Below are 17,424 nucleotides of genomic sequence, written 5' to 3'. Positions count from 1 at the left end.
ATTCTAGACGTAACTAATTCAAGCTCTCTCTCATACTAATTGTGATTTTCGATTTTGAAAAACTACTTGGTATTTTTATTTAGATCAATCAATCAAAATACGACAAATCAAGTCAAGAGAAATAAAATACGTCAAATCAAAATGCAAGAAAATTTTGTTAAATTGTAGTATTAGGAATATTTCTCATGTTAAACTTGAATTCAAAGTACATATTTTTCTGTTAAATTCTATTTGATTAATATATTCTGTTAACTTCGTATGCTTTAAATCATTAGTACAATATCACAACGATAAAGTTTGATAATAATCTGACTCCGTATCCGACTCTGTTGGAGGTCCGAGAGTCCGAGTCGGGGCAAACTTGGAGTATGCATAATCCGACTTCAAGTGGAGGTGGACTGAAAAATGGTTCGACTAAAATCCGAAGCAAAGTCGGAGTATGTATAATCCGAGCCGAGTCCGACCCATTACCATCCTACTTGTCCTCTTATCACTCATTTCAAGTTTAAGGAACCTTGGAGTATTAGAAGTAATTAAACGTAAAATATCAATCGTATGAATATTCTACTTGTCCTCTTACCCTCCTACTTGTCCTACTTGTCCTCTTATGTTGAAAACTCATAACCCATGAAGTCCACAAATTTACAGTTTGTGTTTTGCTCTATTCATAGGAAATTTACTTATCGTGAGTCGTGACTAATGAATTATTAGAATTTATATAAACTTAAGAGTAATTAGTTTTCTGAAATCTATTTATATTGAAATATTCAATTGAGATTTTAAAGAAAGATATTGAATTATGATTGATAAAACTTTTCAATTATGTTTTGTTTACGTGTAAGTTGATATTATTTATCATATTTTCAAATTTAACCATTAATGTCATCGTCTAGTCGTAGATGCTCTCTTCATATTGTGGATCGTAGGGTGGGAGAAACTCTCTTTCAAATCCCTCAAAATCGTGTCTGAGATGATGCTGTCGGTGTTGTAACATTTGGTCGATATTCTTATAACTCGTGTATCAGTCAAAACATTTATCAAGTTTTCATCTAAATAATTGTCATTTTGGTTTGTCATTTCGCATCAATTGACATACTGGTGTGTCCCATTCATTTTGAATCATTTTTATATTTGGACAATAGCCCATCAATTTTTTTAATCCCATCTATATATTTTAACTCTCTTTTAATTTCATACATACAATTCATTATCTCTTTATTTATCAGCAATTTATTAAAAAGCTCACAAGTTTTCTTTATTTCAAATCTATTCAAACAGTATTTAAAAAGCTCATAATTTTTTTTTACTTCAAATCTATTCGAACAGAGAGAATACTATACATCTATACCACTACAAGTACATAAGTAAACACTTCCATAAAGTGTGGCCTTCTTTGTCACACAATTATAGCATTTCGTTGTGATATTTTGATCTGAATATCTATATGGTGACTTTTATTTTTATCTTCATGTCCTAGTTTTTCTTTTCTTATTAGGTAAATAGAAATGGTTTCAACTAATTGTGGGGCCTTGATTGATAATTGGTTGTTTGGTTTATTTGTTTTACTGACTCCATGCTAAATGTATGTTGTTGTTTACTTAAAATAATAATAGACTTATTAAAATTTAAAGGTGAAATATAAGATATTAGTATTTAGAAAAAGTTGGAAACATTATATTGATAAGATAAAAATAACGGGAGATTGTATGTGGCATGTTCGGCACAATATAGTTATGCGGGTATTTATTATATATCTAAATAATTGTAGTTGTGGGCAGCTGTAGAAATACATTTGTAATTATTTAACTGTGCAAATTAATATTGTTCAACAAATTAGTGATTATGGTACCTATTAGAATATAGTTTGCTGAGAACAATATTGAGAAAATTTTTAAACTGCTTTTTTTTTTTTTTTTGAAACACTACAAGTTAATAGTTATAGCATTTAGAAAACAGCTACACGCACCACTAAAACTACTTAAATTATTACTTTATCAAATGATGGCATTTTTGAAAAAATTTAGCGCTTTAAATTCGTTAAATCACCAATAATTATTTAAACCATAACGTCTAACAAGTTCATGCTCTTATTTACCGATTAAAAAAGGTATATTTTCGATATAATGTTTTATATTAAACTGTCCAGGAACAAAACTACTAGTTTGATTAATTGTTTTTTCTCCAATTTTATTTAAAATATAAAATATAAATTTTTTAAAATAAAAAAATTTTGAATCCACAAAAGTCTTAATTCAAATCTTGAAAATTAAAATTCACTCTAAAACTTTACTTAAAACCTTTTTGACAAATATTCTGTGAGACGACTGCATAAGTGCGACCATTTATATATTCAGCTTATAATTGTAAACTTGTCATTTTAAAGCTTGAATTAGACATTTTATACCTTGAAATAGGCATTTTAAATCTTGAATTGGACAAACTTTAATCATTGAAATAGACATTCTAAGTTTTAAAATGAATATTTTATAGTTGGGGTATGTAAGTAAAATATAAATTCAAGGGTTGGAGTAGGAGTTTTAAGGGTTAAATTGGCATTTTAAGTGGTGGAATGTGTGGTTTAAATGTTGAAGTCGATAGCTAAAAAAAATGAAATTAAGCTTCTTGAGAAGGGAGACTGAGGCTTAGAATAGGGGTTTTAAGTGTTAGAGTTGACTTTTTAAGTATTAAAATAGATATTTTAAGGCTTGAATTTAATAAGTGTAAATTTTTTTTGGTTTCACATACAAAATGGTCGCATACAAGTTTACATGAAACCTTTCTCTTTATCCCATAGCTTGACTAAGTTTGACCAAATATAAAAAAATCCTAACAATCCATGATCAATCATTTCCTCTACTACATTACATTTGAAAGGCGCCATATGTTTTAAATCAAGTATTTCACAACAAATAAATATGTTTTGAGTTCAATCAGTTTACAAAATACAACTTTTTAAAATACTTTTAATATATTTATTTAAAAATTATATTTATTAACAGAATTTATAAATAATGATAATTCAAATAAATTCCATATTATTTAGAGGAAAATATATTAAAAATTAAATTAAGTGCAAAATATGTGTCAGATTGTATAATTAAAAAAAAATTATAACTAGTAGATGAAAAGATATTTAATATAAAAATCAGTAACTACAATATTTAAATAAGAATAAATTAAAGTACATATACTCTCAGTATATTATTTTCGATTAATTGATTTCAAAAGCCAAAATGATTGATACGCTAAAGCAATACGAATATGCCGACAAAAGATCATCGAATCTTATACATTTGTTGTCGGTTAATAACCAGGTTGGTATTCACTAATAATACATTTCTTTTACCCCTTTTATTTATATTTATTTACATTTTCATTATTTGTAGATAGTTATTTAACCATTTAATCACCCCTTTCTATTTATATCTATTTGTATCTTCTTATTTATCTATTGTTATATCCAAGTTTTATATGAATATATCACTATGAAATAAGTCCATATAATTAACCTATTTTTTTAAATAAATACTTTAAAATCACAAATAATCACTCTAAAATTATAAGTGATCACTTTAAGATAAAACTTAATAAATCTATATTAGACAATCTAATAGAAATTGCATCTCTATAAGACTATCTGATTGAAAATTTGTGTTTTATATATAATTTTTTTTTACCTTCAACAAATATTTAAAGTATGAACCATGTTGTATGAACAATATTAGACCATAACAATTATAAAACCAACAGCTCTAATATCCAAGACCAACTTCATATGGAAAGATTGAAAAAAAAAAGATAAATAAACAATTTAATTCCGAATATAAGATTCGAGAAAACTTATGTCCCAAAATAAGCTTCCGTACATCCAAGCCTAGCCTCGGGTAAGTCGCTGTTAGTAACAGCGAATGAGGAGAAAAAAAAAATTAAAAGGCCCTAAGTCGCTGTTAGTAACAGCGACTTAAGGAGTTGACCAGTCAACCCCTTAAGTCGCTGTTACTAACAACGACTTAAAAAAAAAAAAAAATTAAATTTTAATAGTACTGAACTTGAAGTCGCTGTAATTTATTGTTTTTGGAGCAGCTCGTTTTTTAACCTTCAAACAGTTATTTAATAGCAGATGAACTAACTATATAAACTTGTTATTGTTTGATTAATTTTCCGATGTGGGACTGTGTTCTGGAACACATCAAAATTAATGAAACCAAAAATTAGCTCACGAATAGAGCACCGATGTGGGACTGAGGTACTGAAGAGCACCAACAGTTAGCATCTCATCCCGCAAAGCCATTGCAGCTTCATTCATCTGTCAAGCATTAGCACAAACCAATTAAGCTAAACCTACTGCGAACAGATTCAGGAATACATTTACGAAAGTTATAAAACAATGCAGTACACTTGCTACATCAAAACAGAAGAAACAAACCAGTTCAACAAGGTCAGACTTTCTGATTGTTGATTGTTGATTGTAGCTAACTTACTTTCCAGGACTGGTGTCTGGATGCCCTTTTCAAACTGCTTAGCTCACTGACTTGACTATGTGTGGGCTAGGTGGCCTGCAATTGATGGTGTATATTCTCAAATTGATTTGTATTGGAGTCTTTTGAGTAGTTGAAGAGTTAAAATGATATGCTTGATGATTCATTCCTGTGATATGATTTGACAGAGCAAGTGATTTTTAGTTGATATCATGGTATAGAGGTGTGTTGGAAGAATAGGGGGGAGGGAGGAGACATTTTAGGGATTTAGAATACATGGTTCATACTGCGGCGTGGTTATTGCTGCAAGGGAGTTCACTTGGAATGTAAAAGGATTTGTTTGGAATTGACTCGGAAGAAGCAAATGGCATGATGTCACTTTTTTAGTTTCAATCCTCAAATATACTTTGGAAGAACTATAGGCCCTAACAACTTTTGTGAACAATAATTCCCTGAGATTGCTAGTTTTAAAGAGCAAAGTGCAAGTTGTTTGGACTTGGTCTAATGTACTATAAGGTGATGATCTTATTTTATAAAAATGCGCAGGCCAACCTAGATTTACCTTAAGCTTCTTCCTGTTCATCTCAAGCAATCTCTTACTCTGTCAGCTTCACCTTTGGCCTATAGTAAGTGAAAAGAAGTTTCCTTTTATTGGTTGACCGTCTAATAGCCACAATAAACTGCATAAATGTTTCATGTTGATATCATAAACCTAGAAGCTCAACTAGGTTAGGTTAGTGACTGAGCTTGAGTCACTTCAGAAATGGAGAGGTAATAAAAACTCGCAGAGCATGAATCAATTTATAAAAGGGAGAGCAAATCAACTCTTGTTGTCATTTATATCATGCATCACTGATGGTATCTTGTTTATGTTGACCTAACCAGTGTTTAATTAGTGCAGCTATGATTTCTATTCATTTTTCATAATTCCATCCGTAGGAGAGTTGGTTGCAGGAGATAGAGACTCCTACCAGTATTTGGTTGAAATCATGGTGCTAAGAGTCTCTGGGTCTGGGTATCATCATTGTATTGAAATCATGGAATGAGTGGGCATAAAGGGGTGATGAAACAGCAAAAGCCATGGAAAAATTCATGGTTAATACTATTTAAGACAGTGCAAAAACAAGTACTAATACTATTTAATTGGTCTGTGCTAATGCTTGACAGATGAATGAAGCTGCAATGGCTTGGCGGGATGAGATGCTAACTGCTGGTGCTCTTCAGTACCTCAGTCCCACATCGGTGCTCTATTCGTGAGCTAATTTTTGGTTTCATTTATTTTGATGTGTTCCAGAACACAGTCCCACATCGGAAGATTAATCAAACAATAACAAGTTTATATAGTTAGTTTATCTGCTATTAAATAACTGTTTGAAGGTTAAAAAATGAGCTGCTCCAAAAACAATAAATTACAGCGACTTCAAATTCAGTACTATTAAAATTTTTTAAAAAAAAATTTTTTTTTTTTTTTTTAAGTCGCTGTTAGTAACAGCGACTTAAGGGGTTGACTGGTCAACTCCTTAAGTCGCTGTTACTAACAGCGACTTAGGGCCTTTTAATTTTTTTTTTTCTCCTCATTCGCTGTTACTAACAGCGACTTACCCGAGGCTAGGCTTGGATGTACGGAAGCTTATTTTGAGACATAAGTTTTCCCGAATCTTATATTCGGAATTAAATTGTTTATTTATCTTATTTTTTTCAATCTTTCCTTCATATGTGGGAAACAATTGATGGGCTGAAATCTATATAACACACATCCTAAGCCCAAAAAGCTTTCTTTACAAAAACCACAAAACCAAACCCAAAAAAATGTAAAAAGAATATGAAAAGAATTCTACTACCTGCCAATTATAATAATTAAATGTATTTTAGTAAAAGAAACAGAGTAAATTGAAAATATGACAATTTGACGAGCCAGGCCAGTAATTATCATAATCACAATTCACAATGGCTAAAAAAACATCCAGCTCATCTTGCATATTATGTGTCACCATGACATCAAATATCATATAATTAAGTCATTTTTGTAAATGATTACTTTAAAATTATTATAAACAAAATATACACGGGTTAGTTTAATAAAGATTTTGTCACCTTAAGACCATTTCATTAAGAATTTGTTAAAACCTTAATAGAGCATACATCCTCCGTTTAGAAATACTCGCTACATAAGAATTGTTGACACTATTCATTGTTTAAGTTTATTCAAATAAGATGTGTTTGAATCTTCTAACCACATACTTTCATAATATTAAGTTTTTATAAATTTTATATGTGTATAGTTTAATATATAAATGATCAAAATAATAAATTAAATTGCTTAAAAAGTCAAATATAGCAAGTATAGTGGGACGAAAGAAGTATTATTTTTAAGAAAAAATAAATAAAAGTAGTTGATTATGATTGCGAGAGATGCATTAGATATGTAGGCTAAATAGCTTAAATAATACAAATTAAAGGTAAATTCGAATGTGAGCTTCTTATTTTAAAGTTGTCTTGTTGACACAGTTGTTGATTAATAAGAAGAGAAATAAATTGCGAGGATCAAATTAGACAAGACTTATACTCTAACATACTTCTATGAATGAAATTTAAAGTGGACGAAGAGATTAAACATTACTAAAGGACTAAAATACCCTAAACAGGACACGTGTCACATATCCAGTAGTTAGGGTTCAAGTTAATCACATAACATAAAAGCAACAAAGGTTCCCCAAAACCCTAGTTACATCTGGTGTATCGGTTTCTGTCTCCTTTCATATTACACAGGCCCTGTTCCTCTGTGTGTTTTTATTTTGAAGGAGGGGCCTAAAAACAACCATTAGGGTTTTAGAAAATCCTTAGGGTTTTTGAGAGGTGAAAAAACTTTCGAAAAACGAAAATGGTGGCAGACAAAGGCAAGAAATTGAAGACAGAAAATAATGATGAAGAGAATGCCGAACAGATCGATGGTGACCTTGTGCTCTCCATCGAAAAACTTCAGGAAATCCAAGATGAACTTGAAAAGGTTACTCTTTTTTGATGAAATTTGCTCAAGGAATGTTACAAACGATGGACTGGTTTTTGGGTTTTGTTTATTTGATGTTATTATGTCCTGTTTATGTTAAATTTGTGTTTTTTCCTTGTTTTTTTGATGTAAATTTTGTGGGTTTTTGTTGGGTTCTGTTGATTTGGTTGTTTTAAGTGTGCATGTGATTTATTGCCTTTTAATTGTTTTGATTTGAAATTATAGGTTACTGAATTTGTAAGTTTTTGTATTGTGCTTTATAGAATTAATTGTTTGATATATTACTATTTTTTGGGGATAGTTTGAGTTGATTAAGATACATAATATTTTTGGGGGTTTGATTGCTTAATCTATTAGGAAAGCTAATAAAGCACTTGGATGAGAATGCTTTAATCTGTAGATAGGATTAAATGGTTCAGTTTGTATGTGTGAGGTTTTTGGAACAGCTCAACTTGTTTGGGTTACTTTTTATTCATTGATGTACTTAATTCATGGGGTTTATAACTTTCTATCTTCGGTTATTGGCGAATTTTGTGCGTTTACATCAATGTCTTGAGTTTTGCAATCCTTTAAGAGCTTTGTGTAGGTATATGGGGTCATTGATCTGTTTTGCGAATAGGAGAGTATATTCATACTAGCCTAGATTGATTATTTGTGAAGCCATGCATATTTCACTCTTGAAATCGGCTCTGTACCACTGGTTGAAGAGTACTGGTATATTTTATTAGGCCAACCAATAGTGGGTGTATGACTATGTTCTTCAAACAATATGTAGTCTTCTAATAATCTTTTCATGGATGTGTAATTTGTGATTGTGATTTTGAGGTGATTAGCAAACGGGAATGTCCAAATATAGTATTCTTTCATTTGTTACTTTCAGTGTTTTTTGGTTGAGCCTAGTGCTCAACTGAATCCTGTTAATAGAATGTGCTTGTGTTTATTGTTACAGATCAATGAAAAAGCTAGTGATGAAGTTTTAGAGGTGGAGAAAAAGTATAATGAGGTTCGCAAACCTGTTTATGAAAAGAGAAATGACATAATCAAGTCTATTCCTGACTTTTGGTTGACTGCAGTAAGTACCTTCTCTGGCCATTTTTCTTGTAGGCACCTTTTAATTTGAAAGTATATAATTCAATTTTTCTATTATTTTCTTTCTGTATCTACTCTATATTTCTGCATAACTTTTTTTTTTGTTGGTGTAGTTTCTTAGTCATCCTGCTCTTAGTGAACTTATAACCGAAGAAGATCACAAGGTGCCTTCATCAAATTTCTTTAAAAAATTTTGATATTTTTTGTTACTTTTATATGCAAATCCTTTCCTATTGTTTAGTACTATGTAATGTGTAATTTATGCACCCGTCTCCATATTTCACCCTTTTCTTTATCACACTCTCTCCATTGTAATAGATGTATTGCAAAGTTGTTTATTTTACCTTTCTTTTTATTATAGATTTTCAAGCATCTAACATCTATTGAGGTTGAAGATTCTAAAGATGTCAAATCGGGATACACCATTACTTTTGTAAGTCATTGTACTTGATTATTAGAAGCCGCTTTACTTCAATATATGCCTGACTTCATACTAGTTTTGGTTTATCGTGAATCATTAAGGAATTAATGTAAAAATCTCTAATATTGTTTGTCACTATCAGAATTTCAGTCCCAATCCCTTTTTTGAAGATGCAAAGCTTACGAAGACATTCACATTTCTAGATGAAGGAACGACAAAAGTCAGCGCTACTTCTATTAGGTGGAAAGAGGGCATGGTAATGTTTTAATTATTTCTTTCTTATGTAGTTGCTTCATTGCTTAGTCTATGTCTTGTAACTGACTTTAACGTCTGAAATTTGTACAGGGAATTCCAAATGGTGTAGAAAACGAAAAGAAAGGAAAAAAGAGAGCTCATCTTGAAGAAAGGTAAATTTCTATTTTTTAACTTGAAGTTTATAGCTCATTCCAGCAATTAAGTAAATAAGGAAAGTGAGCACGAGGATTATTTTGTTGAAATTTGTTTCCTTAGTATGCTCCATGATTTTTTTATATTTGTCGCAACCTGTTTTATATTTCTCAGTTGTGAATGATTTTGTTCTACAAAATCCGTTATTTGTAGCAGTGTTGCCTTACATGCTATATTTGAGGGAGGGAGGGATGAATTAGTATTTTAAACTCGATGGCATCTTCCATATTAATCCTAAGATTTGTTTGGTTTGTGGGTTAGTCAGGACTATAGGTGTTCAATGGGTCGGGGCCCTGCTAAAAGCCCGTGACCCGGTCCATCTTAAAAGGGTCAAGCTCGTTAATTTTTATAATGGGTCAGGCTATTAACGGGTCGGGTTGATTTTAAAAATTTGCGGGGTGGGGAGGGCTTTTAATCGGTCGACTTTAAAATTACCTAAATTGAATCAATTATGGTTTATTTTCATAAATGTTGTCTTCTGATCTTCTTTATTCAATATCAGACATTGTATTATACTTTTCGTGAACCATGCTTCTGATGCTTGTGTACAAGGTTTTGGTAAAGGCAGCTGAGAATTACATTATAGCTTGATTAAGTTTCTGAGGCTTAAGTGTTGAAAAAGATAATAGTAGAAAATACTTCCAATAATTATAATATACTGTATAAATTATGAACAAACACTGACAAACATGAAGATTACTATTAATCTAATGCTCATATAAATATTCCATTCTTTACATTAATATTTAATATAATTGAAAATTTTAGATATATGCTATATATTAGGTAATATAATTAATATTTATAAAGTTGATTTCATAATTAGTTAATAAAATGAGAATTTTTACATAAATGGACTGGTTTGGGGAGGGTCAAACGTACCATTAGCCCGCTTTGCCCTGTCACAAAAATAATGTGACCCGACCCGACCCAACTCGGCCCTAAATGTAGTTTTGTGAAAATTTAGTCAAGACAAGGAACAGTAAGAAAATTTTGTGAAACTGCATTATTTGATTATTTTAACCACCAAAATGTAGTTTTAAGGTTTGCTGTTGATTTCTTAGGGGTTGTTTGGTTACTAGGTAGTTAAAGAAAAGCAAAATAAACAAGATAGAGCAATGGAAGGAAAAAAATAAAATTGTTCCAGTATTTGTTCTTTTTTGTTTAGACCTGAGAAATGATTTCGGATACCCTTATTTTGATTGATTACTTTTTACTTCTATTATTGTCCATTAGCTATGTTGTAGTAAAACTAAGTATCAACGGAAACCATTGTGATTCATTGTGAAAGTCATTTTTGGGAAAGTTACCACGTTCATGATCAAAACGTATTTTTGCATATTGAGTATATGGAATGCAAGTTAGATTATCAAGAGTGGAAAAAGAGGATCTGGTGCAATTAGAGCAATTGAGAATCAGCATCAAGAAAGTGTTTTATGTATCTTTATTCAATTGTGCATGGGAGTAAAGAGATTGACCAAGATGTGGACTATAGGATTCAATGTGGATGGCTCATATGGAGGGGTGCAATAGTGTAGTGTACAACCATCCAACCTGCTTTAATTATGCTTTAATTATGTAGGGCATATAAGAATGAATACGACAAAAAATGGTTAAAATTTAATTGTTGAGATGGATATATGAGCAAGAGATAAAATTTGAAATGAAGATATACATGAGGTTAGGTAACTTAGGTGTTATGGATATTGCATATAAGATAAATGAATTTAAATGAATTGGACATGTGCGATGACGACCATAACATAAGGTGGCTTTTGTTGGAAGAACATATATCAACTCCAGGAGAATTGATGGTCAATTTGAACACTGAAGTTAATCTCTTTCTCCTTCTTATTAGAAATTCTGTTGTGCCATTCAATTTTTGATTTTTTTACCCTTTTCTTTTCTGACAATCGATGGTTATTTTGGATTTTGGTATTAGTCAATTGTGAAGATAGTCAGTCGTGATTGTTTTTTAATGTTCTGTAAGGTCAGGATAGTCGGTCATAGCAGTGAGTTTAGTGTTGGGGATGTGGGTATGGTTCGTGAGGGAATTGGATATGCTGGTGATGTGCTTGTGGAGGCCATGTGCTTGACATTTTTTTGTTTGGGATTGATGTAGGCAGGGTTAGAGAAGGCGGGGGCAAAGATTGGGTCAGTGAATTCACAGTTGTCAAATCTTGGTCAAGATACACTTAAATTATGGTAATGCTATGTGCCGGTCCTAGTTGAGATATGATGTAAAGGGAATTGGGGGAACTCCAAAAAGGAATATGGGTACTTTATTACCTTCTCTTTTCTTGATTCTAACAACCAAATGCCTTTTCAAGTGTAACTAAGTTTGTTATGTGGAACTCTAATCTAGAAGCTTCTACTGGGTTTTTGTTACCTTGTTTTACATTTGTGCAATAAAGCTTGACTTCCAACTGCTTTTTTTTTCCGTTCATGTATTGATGTCCAACATCCTGCTCTTCTGTCTAGTATTTGAACTTTCCTGTCATGTAGTGAACATTGTGATATGGTCCGTTTCTCTTCCTAAGTGGAAGTGTAGCACAAGATGGATGCTTTGGTGCCTATGGGCTTGATTTCACGCTAAATCTCAAGTTGTTCCTTGTGATGACTTGAGAGGTGGTTCTCATTATCTTATTTACATTTTTGTAGCTTTTTCAACTGGTTCAGTGAATCACAGCAAAATGATGATGATATCCATGATGAGGTAAATACGGGTTTTTTCGGGTGAATAAGTATTTGTGAGTAATGTTATAAAAAGGTTAATTATGGTACAAGAAATTTATGGGTTGACTTATCATGAATTTTCAGGTAGCTGAAATCATCAAGGAGGATCTGTGGCCTAACCCACTCACATACTTCAACAATGTAATTGTTTATTTGCATCTGTTGATATATTTTGTTTAACAATTTGGGCCTAAATTTGATAATTTGTTAATTGTCATCTATAATGTGTTATGAACTTTATTTCAGGAGGCTGATGAAGAAGATTTTGAGGTGGAAGACGATGATGAAGAGGTAAAAATTAAGATACTTAAAATGTTGATGGTCAAATTGCTTATAACGGTTAAAGTTATTCAGATTAGTGGTGGTTGAACAAGACCTGTGATGAATACTCTTCTTTCATTTGTACTGCTACCTGTTAGGAACACAGTTAGTGATGATCTACCCATATTGTTTTAATTAATGTTTTGGTATTGTTGTTAGTAACAGAATAAGTCTTTCTTGCAATCTGTTACCCTGTTTATACATATACATGTATTGGTATAAATTGACTGTATTTGAAATTGTTTAATAGGAAAAGGAAGGGTCTGAAGACGACGATGATGACGATGAAGATGATGACGGAGAAGAAGAGTAAATTTGCAAGTTGGTTTTGCTATGTCATCTTGGATTCCTATATCTTCGGGTTTTTTTTTTTATTTGTAAAGCAGATCTTTAGTTTGAGAAGGTTGTTGAATTATATTATAGGCTAAGTGAGAAGGAATATTTGTGGATTTTGCTTTGTGTTAGGACTTTGCTCAAGCTAAAAAATAGGAATCCGATTATTACTACATGTGCGGTATTTAGCTCTTTAATCAATATGTTCGTAATCATAATATATATGCAAGGTTTTCATGATTATGTGTTAAAAATATTTCATATTCCGCTGCAATTTGGCTGGTAATTCTGCAATGTAATATTTTTATTGTTATGATTTTTTATCAAAACCATCAATATTTTCCGATAACATTTAGTTTAGTTAATTACAAATCAAGTTAGGTATCTATTTTCTTTTGTTCAACCCCATTCACTCTAAGACTAAAAATGGGCTATATGTAATCGGAAAAACATTTATAGCTAGTCTCTTGAGAGATCGTTTTTTTAAGAGACGTTAATTAGGCTCAACCCATTAAAATTTAAACGCCTACTTACATTGATCGTAATGTTTACTTATTGTATTCTTAATACCTACTTATAAAATCTTAAATGCCTATTTACATTATTTTTAATGTCTATTTACAATACTTTAAAAAATATATATTGGGCCGGTCTAATTAAAAATGGTTTTTTAAAGAATTTGTGATACATTTATCGTTAAACTCTTGGGTGATAAAAACTTCAAACCTCTAAAAATTCGAACAATAGAACAATAAAGATGTATAATATATATATAAGTTGATTGGTCTACCTAGTTTTTGAATTAATAGATGGTTTAAAAACCACCAATAGATAGCTTGATAATGATTAATCCCATAAGTATATCTTTAATGCGTAATGTTCCACCAAGGCTAACATAAGCATGATATCCAAATTATTGTTTGAGACGGTTTTTTGAGAGACTATTTCTAATTGGGTCAGCCCATAAAGAAAAATGTAGAGTAAGAGTAGGCATAAAGCTTTAGTAGAATAGGTCTGAGAGACACTCTACCAAAAAACTGGCTGAACATAATAATTACTCCATCGCTTCATATAATTAAATTGTGTGCATATAGTTATAAATTAGAGAAAATGAAAGAGAAAGCGCACACAAAATTAAGAAAGTGGTGTAGATGTTAAAAATATTATAAAGTAAAGAAAATAAAAATAAAAATATTAACAAATTCACGAGAATCCAGAAAATATTAGAAAGGAAAAGAGTGATTTTAGAGTTGGGTCTCAATCTGGAATGAAGTTTTGTTTCCCCAAAAAAGAAACACTTGATCATCATATTTTTAGTCTCACTGTTAATAGTGCTTATGAGATTTGATATCTAAATAATTTATTTAATACTTTTAATTTCGCTACTTTTCTTCTTGTTCACTACTTTTTGGTCTTGTATCAACTCAATTTTTTTTTGATTTTTTTATTTAATTTTTAATATTATCTTATTTCTTAGTCTAATCCTAATTACAATGTGAATTGAAAAGAATGAATAATTGAGAGTTTTTTTAATCATTATTTTTGTAGAAATCTAACCTAACTCTATCTAGTGTTGATCTTGAGAATTTAAATGTCTTTATCAATAGATTCTTGCTTTTATATTGTGTGCTTCAACCAATTTCTACGTATCTTGGCTTCCATTATGTACCTATTGATTTTGCCCAATGGTATTAGGAAAACTGTCAATAGTATTCCTATGTTTTAATACTACTCTTTAAGTTTTTTAGGTTATTAATAATACTTTCATATTCTTGGAATTTTTTGACCGTGTTGTTACTGAAGGTTTTTCTATCAAAAAAATGTCAAATAATAAGGAAAAGACTTATACCCTTAATCATCATCATCATATTTAATATTCAGCTCGTGAGCAGGGTCTGGGTGATGGAATCATGGAAGGTGACAGACGATTTATACCCGTACTCCCTTCACAAGGAGGACTAGAGGGAAACAGTCGATTTACCCCACAAAGAAGAAGTCCTTAACACTTATTTTTTATACCCTTAATACTTTTTTTAATATAAAAATGAATAAAGAAAATAATTGATAGTACCTCTATTTTTTAGCATTTTATTAGCGGTACACTTGAGTTTTGACTCTTAATCCTATACTACTATCTCTATATTATGCATCTTTTTTGAACTGTGATCTTATTCGTTCAATCTTAATTTTATATACCTCAATTATTATAATTTGATAACTATTTATCTCATACATTAGAGATATTCTCACTATCTTACTATAATAAGTCAATGTTAGTGTATCAAAAGAGTAGTTTTTGAAGTATTTTGTTCCCCTTTTTCAATCTATTTCTATTTATTATTTTAGAAAATATGCTATTTTTTTGAAAATTAAAATAGCAATTTAATTGGATCACAAGAATATCTCTTATTAATTGGAACCGTCAAAATTAATGTATCAACCTAAATCGCCATCACCAAGATGTTAGCTCTCGAGGCTCCCCAAAAGTCCATAAAGAAAAAGTAATTGTGGAAAATGCAAAAGTAATGAAACCAGAAAATCAAGAAATTGACTAGCTAAAGGATTATTAGGCATTCGACATTGTCACATTGAGTATTCCATCTTAAATGAAAGTGATAAATAAAAAGAATATAAATTTTTAAATGAGACTGTTTCATGATGATATCATCACTATTGTAATAGCCTAATGCACACTTTGAGCTTTAAAGTGATCACTCACTTCCAATCTTAAAATAATTGGTTATAACCTTAACACTTTCAGTTGAGTGATTCGTTTATAACCTAATGATCATTTTTTTTATAGTTTTAAAGTATTCACCTTACAATCTATAAGTGATCATTTACGGTTTTAAAGTGATCACTTTTAATAGATCACAAACCTCCGATGAGACTGCCGCATGTACGCGACCGTGCGGTCCAACCTATAATTTTTTTACATATCAACTTCAAGCCTTATAACAATCATTCCAAGACTTTAAATGTTCATTTCAAGGCTTGGAACTCCTACTTTAAGCCTTAACCTTCTTTCTCCAAAGGGTTAACTTTATTTTTTAAGTAACTACTTTAACCGTTAAAATGTTAATTTCAAGGCTTAAAATCCTACTCTAAGGCTTAGAGTCACTACTCCAATATGTCCAATACAACTCTAAATTTTTAAATGTTTTTGTAATTTTTATGGGCCCGACCTTACAGTTGCACAAGAGTTATTGTGTAAAATGATCACTTAAAATCATAAAGTGATCATTGGAGAAATGAACTAATTATATAAGTTTATCTCATGATGAGACGGTTTCATTCAAGACTTGATGTAGAAAAAAGGCTGGGCCATGGGGTCAGTGGGCCAGGTAGTGGCCACAATGTTTGTAAAAGAAATTGCCAGCTCTAAATCCGACAAAAACAAGCTCAAATTGTTCAATTTTAGAGTGTTTGATGGTAAGAAGTCGTATTCAAACATCTTAGATCTCTCATTTTTCTCTCTTCTCCATCTCATAATTCATTATTTTTCACTACCTATCTCTTATTCGCCACTGTGGTTTCTTAAAAGGTAGCAGTACACCGGTGAGGACCAACTGGGGACCCACACATCCTTATCATCTTGATGGGTCCCCCACATCCCTATCATGTTGGTGGGTCCCACTAGGCATTACTATACTGGCTAATAAGTCAAGTATTTTTAGCAGTCACGTGGGTATGAGTCCTACTGTCAAGGAAAGGAAATACTCCCTTCTAACCTCTCAATTTTGAGGTTGTTGTTGAAAAGATCTCGTTCTGTATCAATAAAATACTGAGTTGTTGACCTGTAAATATATTGGGTAAGCTAATTTTCCTACTACCATATGGTTTGACAAAACAGTGAACTTCACCAAGTGTATGTGCAAGTCATCGCTCTTGACCCGTGGGTTTGTGGGCCCGATCCTACGATCTAATAGTTGGATGGTTGCACACGAGGCAGTGCCACCCTCTATCTACTCTGTAAGTGCAATATTATTACCATCTAAACTACAACATTAGTTCTTGTGAGTTGTGATGTTATTCCATCTTAGTAGACGATCTTGGATTAGAAACAAACAACACTAATTAACGAAGAATTTAAACTTTATTTTTTTAAGTTATGATACGTATCATTAAAAAGTTGTTGATATTGATCAATTGTGTAGTTCAAATATAATACAAAATAGTGATAGTCGAGTCGGTTTAATATAGTTTATGTTTAGGACTTGGCACAATCAGTTATATACAAGTAGCTTAAGTAAATTACACGTGAGCCTTTTAGTTGAGTTGTTAGCTTCTTATTGAGGGAGGAGTTGGACATAGTTTCTTATTTATCATATTGTCCAATACCTACAAGCACCCTACTTTGGTGGGTAAAGTAGTTAACACTTGCTTCCTTTATTCGTGTGTAACACTATTGTTCATCCAACTGGGCTTCCTAACAGTGCTTTCATATTTTTACGTTTTTCCTAATTAATACTAAATGAAGACATTAACGAGCCTCAGTTCAAACACATACAAAACATACACTCTACGCTAAAATGCCTCTTGAAATTAATGAGATAATTAAACAATTAATACATATACTTGGTAATGATATT

At 31.3% G+C, this 17,424-nt stretch overlaps 1 protein-coding gene across 1 annotated transcript; it reads left to right on the top strand.

Annotated features, from left to right (window-relative positions):
* Positions 1-7,195: 7,195 nt before the first annotated feature.
* Positions 7,196-13,072, top strand: LOC130797533 (NAP1-related protein 2-like). The gene is made up of 10 exons (XM_057660137.1): positions 7,196-7,485; positions 8,435-8,557; positions 8,688-8,738; positions 8,936-9,007; positions 9,138-9,251; positions 9,341-9,402; positions 12,104-12,158; positions 12,263-12,319; positions 12,425-12,469; positions 12,750-13,072. Exons 1-10 carry the CDS (start codon positions 7,360-7,362, stop codon positions 12,810-12,812), a joined length of 768 nt encoding a protein of 255 aa, XP_057516120.1. The 5' UTR covers positions 7,196-7,359; the 3' UTR covers positions 12,813-13,072.
* Positions 13,073-17,424: the final 4,352 nt, after the last annotated feature.

Source organism: Amaranthus tricolor, chromosome 13 (genome assembly GCF_026212465.1).
Source record: "Amaranthus tricolor cultivar Red isolate AtriRed21 chromosome 13, ASM2621246v1, whole genome shotgun sequence".
Classification (NCBI taxonomy): Eukaryota; Viridiplantae; Streptophyta; class Magnoliopsida; order Caryophyllales; family Amaranthaceae; genus Amaranthus; species Amaranthus tricolor.
This window is presented reverse-complemented; position numbering and strand designations above follow the sequence as displayed.